Here is a 17,491-nt window from a genome sequence, read left to right on the forward strand (position 1 = left end):
AAACTCTTTGACAGAATCTCGGCCGTCCATCACAAAAGTCCTTCTCGAACACCACTTTTTAGAGCTCAGTTCAAACTTCAAACTGTCCAGCGACAGGACGAGTTCCCAAATTTGTTCATGGAGAAGGAGAGATTCTCCAGATTTTTACACACGGATTTGGAAATCCCTGTCTTCCATCTAAGATCCATTTGTTTTCTCCTCTAGTTTCTTCGTTTTTGCCCAAGATTCTGCTGGAAAAGCGTCGTTAATCCAGCTGAAAAGCAATTTCAGGAGCTCGAATAGTCTCGTATTTGTTCTTCATTTCTTCCTTCAGGTGAATTATTGGTGTCATTCACTCACTTTCTTTTAGTTTCTTTGTTAATTTTTGTTGATTTATGGTTGTTTTTTTTTTTCCTTCCCAGAATGCTTCGGGACTTCAAATTTTTGCGGCGGGTTTCTGGTAAGAACGAGGAGCTCGAAAATGTACCGGTGAATCCTAGGGATTCATCGATTAATCGAATTGGATTGGACATATCGCGACCTCCATTGAATACAATTCAAGAGCCGATTCGAAATTCGGAACCAGAACAGGAAGTTGGTTTAAAGAGTAGAGTTGAAAGGACTCCCGTTAAGGCGAAGGGAAAGGGCTCGGATCTTGCATTGCCGCTTCGCACGCCGGACAAGCATGGAGGAGCTGGGTTTTCGTCGAGGAAGCGATTTGGTTGGTCTCAGAAAAGCGAATCTGGTTCTCTTCCTGACGAGGAGAAGGCTGATTCGGGTACTTGTTCAGTACAACCGAGCCGCGGTGGCGGTGGCGGAGGATGTGGAAATGGGGGATTTTCTAACGTTACAACCCCTAGGACTACGAGGACGGCGGGGAGAGCAACCTCGAGTTATTCCGAAAGCAATTCTACGCAAAGCACTCCGACTAAAAGTGTTTCCAAGCCTCCGTATTCAGTTTCTCGCAGCAAAACTGATCGGATCAATAATTTTTCTGCATTGTATAAAGGGATTCCTGCTAACCCTGTGCCACCTTCGGTTGTTAACACGGTCGAAGTCCCTCACTTCGATCTTAAAGAAGACCCTTCATTTTGGATGGAACACAATGTACAGGTAATTGCATCTGTATTCTTCTTACTGATGGAGCTCTGTGACTCTCCATTGTGAGGATAATGGAACTTTAAAGCAATCAAGAGTTTCCATAATGGATTTTGCTAATGCTTGATCAAGATTCTCTAAAAATTTGTTGTTGTATTTAGCTACTGGAGTAACCTATGGTGTTAAATTTTACAGGTTCTTATACGTGTTCGTCCTTTAAATAGCATGGAGAGAAGTAATCATGGTTACAATAGGTGCTTAAAACAAGAAAGTGCTCAGTCCATCAACTGGATTGGCCAACCAGAAACAAAGTTTACGTTTGATCATGTCGCATGTGAAACAGTTGATCAGGTTTGGCTCTTCTAAGTTTTCACTTATTGAGTCCTTTTGGTAATTAAGCTCTCATTCTCCTTGTCCTTTTTTAATGACCATAGCTCTCCTTCGCAGGAAATGTTGTTCAGGATGGCTGGTCTGCCAATGGTTGAGAACTGCTTGTCTGGCTATAATAGTTGTATGTTTGCCTACGGTCAGGTAAAGTTTCTTCACTACTTTCCTAACACTGCGGTAGCATTTCATTTCTATTTGTATCTTGCTGATTTACTGATTGCAGCAATCTGCCAAATTTTAATTGCACCCTTGTCATAGTCTATAATTATATGAATGTTAATAAGCATGTATTGCCTAATTTGTTCACAAAAGTTAACGATTGCTGTTGTTTGTTAATTGATATAGGTCATTGTTATTATCAACCTGTCCCTCAGCAGGAATACACCAAGTTCTTATCTTTTGCAGTCGAGAAACATTTATATTACTTGGCAACGAAGTTCATGCTTTAAATTTTGAGAACATTCATAATTATGTTATTCATCTGCATATGAAGAAGCAACCAATATCTTGATCTCAGCAGGAAATATTTATTGTCTTTATTTATTTTATTGAGTTTTGAGTTTCTTATTATGCAGACTGGAAGTGGAAAAACGCATACTATGCTTGGTGAGATTGATGATCTTGAAGTCAAGCCAAGTCCACATCGTGGAATCACTCCACGTATATTTGAGTTCTTATTTGCAAGGATCCATGCTGTAATAGTCACATTCATTCGATCTCCTTCTAATACACTGTGGTTAAAGGTCATTTCTGACAGAATCTTATTCATTTTCAGGAGGAAGAAATTCGGTGTGATGAGAAACTGAAGTACAATTGCAAGTGCTCTTTCTTAGAGATTTATAACGAACAAATTACAGATCTTCTTGATCCCTCATCCACGAATCTACTTGTAGGATTGATTAATGCAATATTTTATTACTTGTCATTATCAATTGGTAAATAATTATCGACTACTCTTCTAAATATTTTGATTTCTCTCAGCTGCGGGAAGATGTTAAGAAGGGTGTTTATGTAGAAAATCTCTCTGAATTTGAAGTTAGGACTGTTAGTGATATTCTCAGGCTTCTGACTCAGGTTACTGTGTAACTTTGGCTGTTTCTTTCTTTCAATTCAAATGAACTTGTTTGTTTGTTGATCAAATCTCATTGTTTGATGCCTTTAGGGTTCTTCAAATAGAAAAGTTGCAGCCACAAATATGAACAGGGAAAGCAGTCGCTCACATAGTGTATTTACATGTGTGATTGAAAGCAAGTGGGAAAAGGAGTCCTCAACTAACCTACGCTTTTCTCGACTGAATCTTGTTGACCTTGCTGGTTCAGAAAGGTTAGGAATCATCCAGTTTTGTTAGAGCTTCGGGCCACAACATATCAAATTCTTCCTTTTTTGGTTGCTTCTATTCTTTTTTCATTAAACCCTGTATTCTGTTTAACAGGCAGAAAACTTCTGGAGCTGAGGGTGAGCGTTTAAGGGAAGCTGCTAATATTAACAAGTCACTGTCTACACTAGGGTACTGATCTTTGCCCTTACCTTAATTCCCCTTCATCCATTTTATATTGGTTTGCTTATGTCTATGTCTTCACCTTTTTATTGAATGGTGATTATAATTTCAGTCATGTTATAATGGTTTTGCTGGATGTGGCACGTGGGAAGCCGAGACACATTCCTTACAGAGATTCAAAGCTAACCTTTCTTCTTCAGGTTTCTAATGGTTCTATTTCAAACCTACTGCCTTTTCTGCTGTTGATGTTGTTTTTGACACCTCCAAAAAATAAAAATAAAAATGCAGGACTCTCTTGGTGGAAACTCAAAAACAATGATCATTGCAAATGTTAGCCCTTCTATTTGGTTAGTTAATGATTCTCTATACCGGATTTTAGTCAATACTAGTCAAAATTTTATTCAGACTACTTTTTATAGCCCCTTATGTTTTTAGAATGTTAGTTCTTTTTTACTTCCAACTATTTCTTTATGTTGTCCTACTTTTCACATCTGTTCTTAAGTTCTAGATCATGAAGTTTTTTCTTGTACTTTTCTGTGATGATGCCTCGTGTTCACTTACAAATTTATTTATAATATGATTATCTTGTTCAGTTGTGCAGCTGAAACACTTAATACTCTTAAATTTGCCCAGAGGGCAAAACTTATCCAAAACAATGTGAGTTACCCTCATTTAGGAAACAATTTGTTGATGACATCCTCCTAATTCTTATGATCAATTTATTGTTCATTATGGCATATATAGGCAGTGGTCAATGAAGATTCAACGGGAGATGTCATTGCACTCCAACGCCAGATACAGCTTCTTAAGGTAGGGTGGTATGACATATATATAATTGATTTAAATTCATAAAATCAAATTACGCTTAATAATTTGTTTATGTGTAACAGGAGGAGCTTGCATACCTCAAACGGCAGAATGTTTCCAGGTCTCTGTCATTTGATTCCTTGGTCAAGTATACACCAATGGAAAGTGAGGATTATGAAGCAGAAAATATATGTGATATGGACATTTCACAAGATGATGATTCCTTTAAATCCCAATCAAAAGAAGTGAGAATGTCAACGAAACAGGTATACTTTGCTGCATTAAATTTGTAATAATTGATCAGTTATATATATTTTGGTACTAATTCTGTTGAAATCAGTAATATTTTATCTTCATATTCACCGTTGAGGTTGCATAGTATTTTGGAATGTTTCCAGACTCGTATTGCTTTTTAAAATTTCTGTGGTGGAAGGTTATGACAATTTATTTTATTGGTTTTCTTCTAATGATATTGGGGAAATGGCATGGTAAAAAAAAAAAAAAAAAAAAAACACAGTTGAAATCTTTGGAGATAGTACTTGCTGGTGCCTTGAGGAGGGAAAAAATGGCAGAAGCTTCCATCAAGCAACTTGAAGCTGAAATTGAACAGCTGAACCGTTTGGTATCTCTCTTCTTTTTAATTCCTTATTCTGGAATTCCTTTTATTTAGGCAATAATTCATCTTCTTAACTTCTTCTCAGGTTCGCCAAAGAGAAGAGGATACAAGGTGTACAAAAATGATGCTCAAATTTCGAGAAGACAAAATTCAGAGAATGGAGTCACTTCTTGGTGGTTCAATTTCGGCAGAAACTTATCTTCTTGATGAGAATAGAGGTCTATCTGAGGAGATTCAGCTACTTCGGGCCAAAATAGATAGAAATCCTGAAGTTACACGCTTCGCCTTAGAGAACATTAGGCTTTTGGATCAGCTTAGAAGGTAATATTTCTCAAGTTCTTTTTCTTTTTTGCTTGTGAAGACTTCAATTCTTAATATTCAATAGATTTCAAGAATTCTATGAAGAGGGAGAGAGAGAAGTACTCATGGATGAAGTATCCAAATCACGTGATCAGGTACTTATAAAAGTTGAAAGTGTGCACATATTACTTTCTTGTTGAAGTTATTTTGATTTTCTTTTGAAAAGCTTATAACCATTTTCTAATATTAATAATAAACAGATGCTTCAATTTCTCTCTGGGAATTCAGAACAGCAAGATGAATCAAAACCTACCATGCAACCTCAGGTCAGTATTTCTGTACTGAAAACTTTGTGTTCAAGCAGGAAAATAGGACTAGAAGTATTCTTCCTAGATCTTTCATCATTTTTGCATACTTTTCTCTTTGAGAGGAACCTTATGTAGAATGCTTGCTAATATTTATTACAAGCTTCATATGCTTTTTCCTGTCTCATTATATATGAACACAAAATATAAACGCAAGAATACCATCTTCACTTTCTGTTAGCTTTCCCTAAAAAATGTTTCTGATATTATCGTTCAAAAACATAAAAAAGTAACATTTTTTTTTTCTTAGAAAAAACAGAACTTGATTTTTTACATGAACACCCTTATGAGTTGTCCACTTTTTTTAATCCATATTTTCTTCATGTTTTTCGTATGTACTGAATATTAGACTAAATTTTGGGTGTTACAGTTGAAGAAAGCACTTGATGAACTAGAGGAAACCAAATGCAGTCTAGAATCTTGCCTAAAGGAAAATAAAAAACTTAGCTGGTAAGTACATCTCTTATTTCTGCCTGACGTTTATTTCGCTAGGCTTTTATATGGGCTAACTCAAATATAACATAATACAGCTCTGCATTTTGCAAAAATAGTAAACCTAGAAAGCAATTGAAATTATAAAAAAAAAAAATATATAATAATAATAATAATAATAATCCATTATGTAAATCAATAATTGCTTTTGAAAATGAATCGACTATTTATTAGATTCCTCTTCACCTGCACACAGAAAACCCAACAAGAACACAAATTCCGAGAAATCTGAGGGGCAGACCTCCCTTGTTCTTATATATTTACTTCACGGAAATCAAGCAAGAGTTCAACAATTACACTACGAAATAAGAACAGGCAACAATGTAAATTAGAAGAGTAGAACCAACAATCTCAGCACATTTGAGAGAGCTGAGAAATTCCAAGAAAGCCTTTCTCACCAATTTTCCACAACCCGCCAAACTCCCAAAACCTTCCTTAAACCTCTCTCAGCAATGATCCCCACAACACCCAAATGAACCTCATGGCCCACTGACTACTTTGCCTCCCTGGAATTTCCGCTCTTATCCCTTCTCTCATATGTATAGACAACCGGGGCCTTGCACTATTATTATTAAGTCAACTAGTAATTAAGATAAATGATGGAAAAAGATACTAAACCCATGTCAATTAATAATTAATATAATAGTTCCAATTAACATTTAAGTTATTTATCATTATCTAAATCAACTAATATAGTTAGAAGTTAAAAATTTATTGGTTACTATTATCAAGTGAATTTGTAGTTAATATATGTATATATATTTTGAAAAACCTTATTTGCGGTTGCTTCTATAAACTGGAAATTTTACATATTTTTGAAAACCAGTTTATCCATTATAATTTTTCTTTCTTAATTTTGAAAATTGAGACATTTTAGTACGTTATTGATCTGAGAATTAACTTGTTCACTCTATGCAGGGAGGTAGACCGATTGCAATCAATGCTGAAAAATTTAAAATCTGAACAGCATCAAGATCATAGTATCTTTACCATTGAGGTATTTTGTTCTAAAGTACCTAATTGTTGAAAGAAGAAGTTTTATGCACCTAATTGTTGAACACTGGAATATTACAGTCCTACAAAGGTCTAAAGCATTTATGACCTTTTCAATTTGATCTTCCAGGGATCATTTAAAACTGATTTTGAAAATCAGAGGCTGAGAGAGGGGATCGACGACCCCTTGCTGGAGAAACATGATGAAGAAATTCTGAACTTGCAGATGGAATTGGATGTACTTAAAATCATTCTCAACGAAGGAATGTTGTCTCACAGAGAAGTTGATGAAAAAGTCATATGCTTGAACAAAGATCTTCAGAATGCAGCTAAAGATCTTCTGCAGATGAATGAACAGTGTGAAGCTGTAGGTAGAGAATTAGAAGAAGCAAAATCCATTATCGAAGCTCTTGAATCCCAGCAAATTCTCTCAATCAATGAGATCGAGGAACTGAGGAATAGCAACTGTCAACATTCGCAGCTTTTGAGTGAACGGGAACATGAAATCATGTGTTTGAAAAAGTGCCTTGCTCTAAAAGAGATGCATGATAATTCACCTGAATCACCTCCAGTTCATTCCAGACATGACGAATCTCGACTGCGAACAAGACTGAACAAGATGCAAGTTTCTCTTGAAAAGGCCAAGAGACTGAATGCTTTGTGCCAAAGGGATCGTGAATGTCAAGCTTCAAATGATAAAGAAATTGATGAAGTTCGCAGGCAAGCTGAAGCTGAAACTGCTGAGGTGATTGTCTGTATGCAGGAAGAGCTGGCTATACTTCAGCAACAAGTCCAAGAAAGTCATTTGAAAGAAATAGAGATGAAAAATGGTGTAAACTCCTTGGAATCTGAATTGAAGCATCTGCAGGATGAACTCCAGCTTATGACTGAAAATAATGAAAGTTTAAGTGAAGTGCTTGAGAAAAAGGACCAGGAACTAACAACATTGACTGAAGAATGGGAACTGCTGACTTGTGAGATGGAAGAAATTCTTGCTGATGGATATGTAGCACTTGTGGATGCCTCAAATCACCTTGACAACATATCTTCTTCCTTTCCAGAGAAAAGGATCTGGATTTCTGAACAAGTGAGTAGAATGATAAGAATCTTATCTGAGAAGGACTTGTTAATTGAAGAACTCAGAAGGTGTTTGGAGGATGCAAACAATAAACGTATCGACATGGAGAGCATGCTTAAATCTCTCAGAGGAGCGGCATTAGCTATCACAGAAGCTCACCAGCTGGAGTGCAAGGAAAAAGATGAAGAGATCCTTCATTTGACATTCCAGATTAAAGAAAAGGCTACAAGTATTGCAGAAATGGAAGACACCATCAAATTGGCAGAAGAGCGTGTTAGAAAGACATCAGTTTGTGCTACAGTTGCTTTTATTCTTGTTAATAGATTATCAGAGTTGAACCATTCTCATTCTGATGCCTCGAAGGATATGGATATCCAGATCAAAGAATTAGTAGAATCAAACTCAATGAAAGATGCCCATGTTGAGCACCAAGCGACTTTGATCAAAGCAGCAGAGGAACAGATAGTGCATCTAAGGGAGCAACTAGAGGAATCAAGGGGAACTTGTGCTACACTGGGAAAGCAACTTACCGAGGAACAAGAATATCATCATTCCATGCAAGTAAAGCTTGATGAATTTGAGAATGATAAAATTTTGACAATTGAGAAGCTAGCTGAGCTAAAAACTGGTGTTTCTACTCTAAGGTCATGCATGAGCTCAAATATGGGAGAGCAGCATATTAATAATGAGGAACGGGAATCAAAGGATATACATTCGTCTTTGGGTGAGAGGGAAGAACGATGGGTAAGCTAAAATTTTGCTTTCTGATTGACAAAGATAGATCTTGAGGTTAGTTGCATGCATATATGATGTTTAACTATGACTGAAGGTTGCCTTCCTGATTGCCAAATGTGAAATATGTTGCAGACAGGTGCAAACACACATCAAGAGAACAATGTAAACCAGGAAGAAGGGCAAAGAGCTGAAATATTTGATCGTTCTCCTAAAATTGGAAAAGACGTACCTGGCTATCCATGTAAAGAGAAAAACTTAGAGTCTCAAACCTTCAATACTAAATCTGGTAGAGATACCATCACACTTCTCAAGAAAGAAATTGAGTCTGCACTAAGAAGCTTGGGAGTGGTACAAGCTCAGATGGTCAAGCTTCAAAATGAGAAGAAAGAGATGTTTATCAATGAAAAACGGAATCAGCAGAACTTACAGTGTTTAATGAATCAAGTACTTATGCTGCAAGATACTATTGAAAAGTTTGAAAAGCAATCTGAGAATGTGATGGAATCTTTCAGTCACAGGCTAAAAGCATTTGAACAGAATGTGCTTGAAGCTGGTTCTGGTTGGTGCCAAACAAAAGAGGTTAACAAAAAATATATTCTTAACTGTTTTCCTTTTTTTTTACACATCTCAACTATATTTCTTAATTCTTTTTTTTAATCCTTATTCCCCCTGTTTATTTAAAATTGTTACTTAATTTTGATTCAAGTAGCTGTTTAATTCCTCATGTTTGATCAATCAAATTTTAATATGTCCACAACCTGCAGCATCTTTCATATTAAAGATCTTCACTTTTCCTTACTCTTTACCTATATAAAAGAATGATGCCATTGAAACAACTGTTTCTGACTAGAATACCGCATGGATATGGACCCAATGTTGTCATTACATTTTGGTAGTCTGATGTGCCTATCTTTGAATTTGTTTGTTGAAATTTCAGTATATGATCGTCTCAAATTAGGTCAACAATTTATAGATATTTTAGTAACCATCATTACCTGATCTATCATTTCATGTCTCACAGTTACTTGAACTTGAAGTTGAGGAAGCAACAGTACTTGCAGTCCACAAAACTGCAGAGGCATCTTGCATTCTGGCTAAATTTGAAGAAGTTCAAGAGACCATACAAGAAGCAGATATTATGATTAATGAGCTCATGATAGCAAACGAGACATTGAAACTTGAAATAGAAAGGCTAAGGGAAAAGGAAATGTTGCAAATCACTGAGCAGGAACTATTGAGGAAAGAGTTCAAAAGCATGCAAGACTGTAATACTTTAGCATGTCAGAAATTGCAAACTCTAGAGGAACACCTATGCTCAAATTCAATGGAAATAGAGGCTTCCATTGTGGAACTGGAGGATATCATTGCAGAAGTCCAGAATACTGTCAATAGCAGTTTCATGTCATTGGCATCCGAGATCCAATCAATGAAGTCTTTACAACTGGACTCATCCAAGTTTGTCCGCTCATGTTTTGAGAATGTATGGTCTGAGATAATTGTGAAGGATTGTGCTATATCAGTGCTGCACCTCTGTCACATGGGGATCCTATTGGAAACTGTGATGGGGCTAAATGCTGAGAATGGTTTGCTTCAGCACGGGCTGTGTGAATCAGATGCTGCAGTAGCTGGTTTAAGGGAGCAAAACCTCAAGTCAAAAAGAGAGCTTGATATGTGTAAAATTCTGAAAGGAAAATTGCTGTTTGACCTCAAGAATGGTTTTCATCGCATCCAAAAGAAAGAGGAGGAAGCGGGAGAAATGAGTTCAAAGCTAAATGCATTTGAAAAAAGGATATCAGACCTACAAATACAGGAGGAACAAATGTTAGAAAGGTCAAATTACATGGGACACCAACTTGTTGTTTTGATGAAGGAGTTGGATGACAGTAATAAAAATTTGATTTCATCACTACTGGATCAAGAGCAATTGCTGAAGGAAAGGGAAAATTTCCTCGAGTTCCAAACTGAATTTTTTGTGACAAATTTGGTCCTTAGAGATTTAGAGTCATTTATTTTAGATGCAGAAATGGAAGAGTTTACTCACCAGAAGTCTATTGCTGATAGAGAGCATATAAATTGTCTAACATTTTTGGAGATTTTGAAGGAAAGGGCAATTATTTCCAAGGTTGATGAAGAGTTGAGAGAACAACTCGAGGTTGCACTTCTACAAAAGGAAGTTCAAGAAGCACAAGTCGAGAGGAAAAATTTATTGTCAAAACTGAATGAAAGCAATATGAGTGTGAAGAAGATGGATGAAATAAACAAAACTCTTGAACGAGATATTCAGCTGCTAAAAGAAGCCAGTGTTTCAAATGATGTATTGAAAGATGAACTGGATGAAGTTAGGGGGAAATGTCAAGCACTTGAAGCTGAATGTGATAGATTACTGAAGACTTTGCAAACAAAAGAAAAGTTATTGGAAGATTCTTCCAGTCACATACATTCCATTGATCAGAAAAATCAGAATCTAAATACTGATCTTGAAGTGAAAAATATTGAATTGCTGGAGCTACAATATTTTCAGCTTATACTTAAAGAGATATTGTGCTCAAAACGGCAAGATTTTGAAATCTGTGTTAACCATATAACTACCCTAAATGAGGAGAATGTTTCTGTCAGAAACAAACTTCAATATTATGAGGAAAATATGAATGCAGTTCTCAGGAATATGAGTATGAACATTGCAAAATCTGTTGATTCAATAGCCATGTTAGATGTTGACTGTGCCAGAGTAGTTGACGGGTTGAATGCTGGTTTTCCAGCCCTGGAAAAGGTATATCATGAGATGCTGGAAAATGTGGGAAACATGTCTACTTTTCTGGAAGAGTTTGAATACCTGGAGTTGAGTACCAAGGAAGTGGAATTGGAGAATTTGACTCTTCAAACTGAGTTAATAAGGAAGGACGAAGTTCTTGCTGGACTTCTTTTTGATCTTAGGTTGCTGCAGGAATCTGCTTCTAAAAATAAGGACAAAAAAGATGAACTAGATAAGACGGTAGCTTCAATGGAGGCTTTAGATAATGAGCTTGCAGAAAAGTCAGCTGAACTTGATAAGGCCATTGCTCATGCCCATAGACTAGAAGCTCAGTTGCAGGATAAAATGGATATAATCTATGATCTGGAGCTCAATTTATCAAAAGAAAGCGATTCTAAAAAGTTAATTTTCAGTGAAAATTTGGAGCTCAAAACACAAATTGAAAATGTTTTAGTAGGAAAATGTTCAATTGAGGAGGAGTTGTCAGAAAAGAGGAAGTTATCTGAAGACTTGGAAAGGGAACTGTTAGAAATGGGCAATCAACTCAGCCAAATGAATGACTTGATTGAATTTTTGAAGAGAAATTTGAATGAACTGGCAAGTGAAAGGGATCAGCTACAAATGGAGGTGTGTAGCGTGAAAGGAAAGCTAGGAACCTTAGAAGCACTAACTGAAGAAAATGAGGCAAATCTGATGGAAGCTCAACAGGTATGTTCTATAAATAAGCCAATTAATGGATATGTCAGCGTGTGGATTTCCTTTATTGATACCTTTATCCTAATAAAGTTATGAATGTCATTGTCAGGTAGCTGAATCACAAAAGATATATGCTAAAGAGAAGGAGGCTGAAGTGCAACTCTTGGAGAGGTCTGTGGAAGAGCTAGAGTGTACGATAAATGTATTGGAAAATAAGGTGAAGAGAAAAGTGATTACATTACTTGAAATTTCTTTTCGACAGTATTCTGTCATTCATGATTCAACTAAATATACTGATGTCTGATCCCCTTTTTAGGTTGATATTGTAAAGGAAGATGCTGAACAACAGAGGTTACAACGAGAAGAGCTCGAATTAGAGCTTCATGCTGTGAAGAATCAAATGAATAATTTTAAAAATGCTGATGCTGACTTGAAAAAGTATAATACCCTCAACTCACTCATTCCATTTTCTAAAACGGTTTGAACATGTTCTGTAACTAATGATTACATTAATCTTTTTTCCTCCTTGTGCCCGTAGATATGTAAGTGAAATAGAGAAAAGCCTTGCAGAAGCGTGTAAACATGTACAAATTCTTGAAGGAGAAGTAAATGAAAAAATTGCTGAGGTGATGTTATTGTTTCATCCTTGTTATATACCAAAACTATAGTTCGCACTAAGCATTCAATTGTAACTGAATTTTTTTCATAAGACTTTGAGCCAAGATGATAGCTTTAATCTGGAGTAGTATTTCATTTTCGTTTTGTTTTAACAGATTGGTCAACTTAAAGTCCATATCTCTGAACTGAACTTGCATGCAGAAGCACAGGCTAACGAGTATAAGCAAAAGGTAGCCGACTTTAAGTTTCATTCTTTCTGAAACAGTGTTAATTCTTTGCCTCTAACTTCACAAGTCACAAATCCCTGTAATAGTTCAAATCCTTGGAAGCGATGGCTGAACAAGTCAGACCTGAAGGGCATTCCACATATGTCACTAATTCTTCTTCAAACAAGACAGACAAGTATGCAACAAGGCCACGTGGATCTGGTTCACCTTTTAAATGCATTGGATTGGGCTTGGCACAACAAATGAAATCTGAGAAGGATGAAGACCTCTTTGCTGCAAGGAATCGCATTGAGGAGCTTGAATCTTTGGCAGCTAGTAGACAAAAAGAGGTGTTGTGCACATAACCCTGTTTTGGAAGTTCATATATCTATAAGTATGAATCAACAAATATAGTTAACTTTTCCAAAATTATTGATCTTTTGGGTGTTCATACAGGTATTTGCATTGAATGCAAGACTAGCTGCTGCTGAGAGTATGACACATGATGTCATCCGAGACTTGCTAGGTGTCAAGCTGGATATGACCACTTGCATGGTATTTTATGCAACCTTCTTTGTTATTTATAGTCTTCTTTTGCCATGTTCATTCATCTGATGGGGTGTCCAAGCAACATTTAAAGTTATCACCTTACTGTTTCTTGTTAATGGAACTTTCAGCACTACAGTCTGTTTAGAAAGATTTCTTACAATTTGCTGTTTAATATTACTAGTCACTGTTCGATGATAATCATCAGATGCAGAAGATATCAGAGAGTGCCCAATTCAACATTGTCGAGTTCCAGGAAAAGGTAATCTTAGTTTTTACAATGCTGATGACTACTAAGTTGAAAACCAGAGCGAGTTTGTAATCTTGGATATCTTTCAGGAGAAAGTAGTAAAACTGAAGAAACAGCTCAGTGAGTTTGTTGAGGAGCGTCGTGGGTGAGCTTCTATGAGTGTCAAGTATTTTCAATTTTCAAACTTGTTTGACCATTTCAATCATATCTAAGTTTCTGCCTCTTCAGATGGTTTCTATGAGTGTCAAGTATTTTCAATTTTCAAACTTGTTTGACCATTTCAATCATGTCTAAGTTTCTGCCTCTTCAGATGGTTGGAGGAGATTGATAGAAAGCAAGCTGAAATGCTGACCTTACAAGTTGCTCTGGAAAAACTTCGCAACAAAGATCAGTTACTCAAGACTGAAAATGAAATGTTAAAGGTTTTGGATCCTAAATTTCTTTCATCTTCATTTTCCTTTTCAAACATTCTTATGTTTCATTTTGTCTTAGTTGGCTACTGGGGTATATGTCATTTTCCATGATCTTATCTTGATTTGCCTTTTGTGTTTCTGCGTAGTCTGAGAACTTCAATCACAAGCAGAAAGTATTGGAACTTGAAGGAGAACTTAGGAAATTGTCTGGTCAGCAAAATATCCAGCAGCGTATTCATCACCATGCCAAAATCAAAGTGAGAATTGAGACAACGTCATTCATGTTACTTAGTTTCCAGCCGTTTCTGATACAAGTAATAACCTCACTTTTCTTTGCCCTTTTATGTACAACAGGAAGAAAATAACAAGCTCAGAGCACAGAATGGTGACCTAAGTGCTAAGCTACATCGAACCGAGATTCTTCTTTCTCGTGTAAAAGAAGAGCTGGCTTATTTTCGCACCTCCATTGGGAAGACTCCAGAAATTGATTTCGATGAGGAGGAACGACTAAACATCAAGTTGAAGGTTAGTACTCTGCAAATTAAAAATGATGGCTTGAAAATGTGTAGCTTCTCATTGTCTAAAAACAATCAATTATAGGAAACCGAGGAAGAGAAGGTCCAACTAGCTCGGAAGCTATTGAATTTGTGCACCAGCGTTTTAAAGGTAAGTTTATAACGAAACTGAAAGTAGAAAAACTGTTCTCCTTCACAACTCTGAATTTACTTTGTAGTTATAACTTTGTAGTTATACATTCTTCTTTTAACTTGCAGGCAGCTGGAGTAACGAAACCTGCATCTGAGATATGCCCTTCTGTGGCTGAGGAGGCACTAGATCAACTAATGATTAGAATTGCTTCAGTGGAAAGAGAGCTACAGGATTTCAAATTCAAGGTATATATAATTTAGAGTCCCTGAATTTTGAATAGGTGTTTTTGGTATTGAGTTTTAAAAATATACATTTTTAGTCCCACTTTTTTAGAATAAGTGCATTTGATTCTTGAGTTTTCAAACTGTACCCTTTAGTCCTCAAGTTTTTAAGAATATCTTTAAAAAGGTTCCTAAACTATTTTCATTTCTTATAATTATATAAAATTTTGAATTATAAAATTATATTTAGAAAATGGGGCAAGGGGTTGTGTCTATTTAAACCCTAAACTTTGGGGCTAGTATCAATTTTAACCCCCAAACATTATTATATCAATTTAAACTCTGGACTTTCATGAGCATTTCAATTTAAACTCTAAACTTTCATAAGTGTATTCAAATAAAACATAAAAGAGGGTTTAAATTGATACACTTATGAAAGTTCAAGGTTTAAATTGATACAATTATTATTTTTACGGTTTAAATTGATACAACCCCCAAAGTTCATAGGTGTAAATTAATTTGTCCTAAAAATAATTTTTAGAGAGAAGGCAATTTAAAAAAAAAAATTTTCTAATTTGAAATAATAAAAAATTATTGCAAGGACCTTTTAATCTATTTTAAAAAACTTCAGGGTCTAAAAAGGTATTGTTTTGAAAACTCGGGGATCAAACAAATATACTTTTCAAAACTGGAAGACTAAAAATATAATTTTCTTTATAATTTATGGGTTAAATTATATAAGCTGAATTTTGAAGTTTATGTTTATTTGGTTTTTGAACATTCAAAAACGTCTGATAGATTTCAAAATCTAAGAATTTCTTTTTTAAAAGATTGAAAGTTCAAGTACTAAATTTTGTAAATAAAAAGGTTTAGGGAGGCAGAAAACTAAAGGTTCAGAGACTAAATTTGAAATTTAATGTATAATTTGTATTATACTTTCTGAATTCTTCCGTTGATAAACTTCACCATTATTCTCATGAAGTTGTTGACAAGAGATTGAAACTAAGAAGCCTTTTGTTTGTGTTGATGTACAGAACAAAATTGCCAATGAAAGGATTAGATTATCCGAACTCATACCACAAACTTCACCAAAAAGTTTAAAGACTGAAGATAATTGTCAATCTCCTCTAAGGCTGCTTCAAACTTCATATTTTTCTGCTTTAGATCGATGAGGCCACAAATCCAAGTGTTTTTTTAGGTGATTTTTTTAAAATTCAATTTATTTATTTATTTTCCAGGAAATTGTAATTAGCCTTTTGCGGCATCAATAGGTAATCGGTTGAGCTGTCCATCACTTGTTGACAGTGTGAATATTACAGTTGGAGGAGAAATTTCGAACCAACCATGGACTGCCACATCATTTGCTAAATTAATGACGAAATTTTGAAATTGTCAAATTTGTGACCAATTAAGAGGTTGACATGTGTCTTAAATTGAAATTGAGGACAAATTCTATGTTTTCCTTGCCGATGTCGATCGAGTAAAATTAATTTCGACCAATTTGGCGTTATAATTTGGGTATTGGCCCAGTTACCAATGTGGTCCTAAAACTGTAAATTAGACCCAAAGGCTAGACCTAAGTCTAATTAAATTAGGTTCAAAGGTTAGACACATGGGCCAATCAAAGTTAGGCTCAAGCCCACGAAGTCCATCAAGGAGTTATATAAATAGAAGTCATTTGAAGATATAAGTAATCCTATATTCAGAGAACATAGAGAGAATCCATCTCAACAAGCAGAGGACTCCAAGACTCCTGAAGCTGCATCTAGATAGAAGTCTCTTGAAGACAAACACTCTTCCAAGATCCTTGAGGACACAAACACTCTTCAAAAACTTATACTTCAGCGTTCAGTACTTTTCTTCTTCAAGTCAAGCACATTCATCCAACCGAGAGAGAATTAGAAGATCAAACACTAGAGATCGATCCACATTGCATCAAATTAATATTAACTCAACAAACCCGGAGGCTAATCATCCTAGAAGATTAACAAGTCCAAAGGTCGATCATCATCAACAAGTCTAAAGGCCGATTGTCCAAGAAGATTAACAAGCCCAAAACTGATCATTAAAGAAATCAACGAGCCCGAAGGCCGATATCTAAGAAGATCAACAAGCCCTAAGATAAGCTTACCGTTTATTTTGAAAGCATCAAAATACTATGTATTAAAGATTGTACTTACTTTCTACAAAATTAATACAAATGCAAAGTTCAAGTTAATAAAATTTTCAAAAAATCTCTGCGAACAACGGTTAAATTATGATGATTTAATTTTTTTTAGAATTTTTAATAGAATTTATCAAATATCATACCCCATTATCTAACTAAAATACTGGCAAATTTAAAATTTAAATAAAAACAAACAAATCCCTCAAATTAAGAAGGTTGGTGATTCATTTTATTGAACCAACCTATGAAAAAACAACTCCTAACAAGCAAAAAAAAAAAAAAATGGTTATTAACAAATATATGAATTCTGTAACGGTTTCAAAAATTGTGTCAAAAGAATAAAATATCTAGAATGCAAAAATACTGTGTATTTGTGTTTTGTTTTATGTTTCCAATTCTTTTACTTCATGTTCATAACATTCCACCTATATCTTCTATTAAAAAATGCTAGATTTTTTGCCACACAAATGCCTTGATAATAAAATTAACTAAAACTTTCATTAGTCTTCTAGCAACACAAAATATTAAGACATTTTAAATCTTATACCTTGCAATAATTAAAAAAATACCTTTTAATTGCTAAAATACAATTAAAGTGAGCATATGGTATGCAAGTACCTTGTATT

At 35.3% G+C, this 17,491-nt stretch overlaps 1 protein-coding gene across 3 annotated transcripts; it reads left to right on the plus strand.

Moving 5' to 3' along the window:
- POK2 (phragmoplast orienting kinesin 2) lies at positions 1 to 16,095 on the plus strand. Of its 3 annotated transcripts, XM_039045931.2 has the most exons (37): positions 1 to 313; positions 402 to 1,092; positions 1,273 to 1,428; positions 1,525 to 1,608; positions 2,040 to 2,159; positions 2,240 to 2,353; positions 2,446 to 2,538; positions 2,627 to 2,787; positions 2,897 to 2,971; positions 3,075 to 3,162; positions 3,251 to 3,309; positions 3,556 to 3,619; positions 3,707 to 3,772; positions 3,853 to 4,035; positions 4,287 to 4,391; positions 4,471 to 4,706; positions 4,771 to 4,840; positions 4,946 to 5,011; positions 5,421 to 5,500; positions 6,461 to 6,539; positions 6,666 to 8,357; positions 8,481 to 8,927; positions 9,370 to 11,808; positions 11,906 to 12,013; positions 12,113 to 12,234; positions 12,335 to 12,422; positions 12,570 to 12,644; positions 12,728 to 12,970; positions 13,077 to 13,175; positions 13,351 to 13,428; positions 13,506 to 13,561; positions 13,727 to 13,838; positions 13,976 to 14,086; positions 14,184 to 14,354; positions 14,430 to 14,495; positions 14,603 to 14,722; positions 15,733 to 16,095. In XM_039045931.2, exons 2-37 carry the CDS (start codon positions 403 to 405, stop codon positions 15,868 to 15,870), a joined length of 8,754 nt encoding a protein of 2,917 aa, XP_038901859.1. In that variant the 5' UTR covers positions 1 to 313; position 402; the 3' UTR covers positions 15,871 to 16,095. The 3 variants fall into 3 exon arrangements, 2 of the variants coding, with proteins under 2 accessions (XP_038901859.1, XP_090161633.1); XR_005484958.2 differs by lacking the exons at positions 13,506 to 13,561; positions 14,184 to 14,354; positions 14,430 to 14,495; positions 14,603 to 14,722; positions 15,733 to 16,095 and having other exon boundaries at positions 13,976 to 14,087; XM_090305507.1 differs by lacking the exons at positions 13,976 to 14,086; positions 14,184 to 14,354; positions 14,430 to 14,495; positions 14,603 to 14,722; positions 15,733 to 16,095 and having other exon boundaries at positions 13,506 to 13,582.
- The last annotated feature ends 1,396 nt before the right edge of the window (positions 16,096 to 17,491 follow it).

Source organism: Benincasa hispida, chromosome 10 (genome assembly GCF_027475165.1).
Source record: "Benincasa hispida cultivar pf3 chromosome 10, pf3_genome.v1.1, whole genome shotgun sequence".
Taxonomy (NCBI): domain Eukaryota; kingdom Viridiplantae; phylum Streptophyta; class Magnoliopsida; order Cucurbitales; family Cucurbitaceae; genus Benincasa; species Benincasa hispida.

Coding starts and splice junctions, on each gene's coding strand:
- POK2 (XM_039045931.2), top strand. CDS start 403: ATGCTTCGGGACTTCAAATTTTTGCGGCGGGTTTCTGGTAAGAACGAG. Junction 12,971..13,076: donor CAGCTAGTAGACAAAAAGAG/GTGTTGTGCACA, acceptor GTGTTCATACAG/GTATTTGCATTGAATGCAAG. Junction 14,723..15,732: donor TACAGGATTTCAAATTCAAG/GTATATATAATT, acceptor GTTGATGTACAG/AACAAAATTGCCAATGAAAG.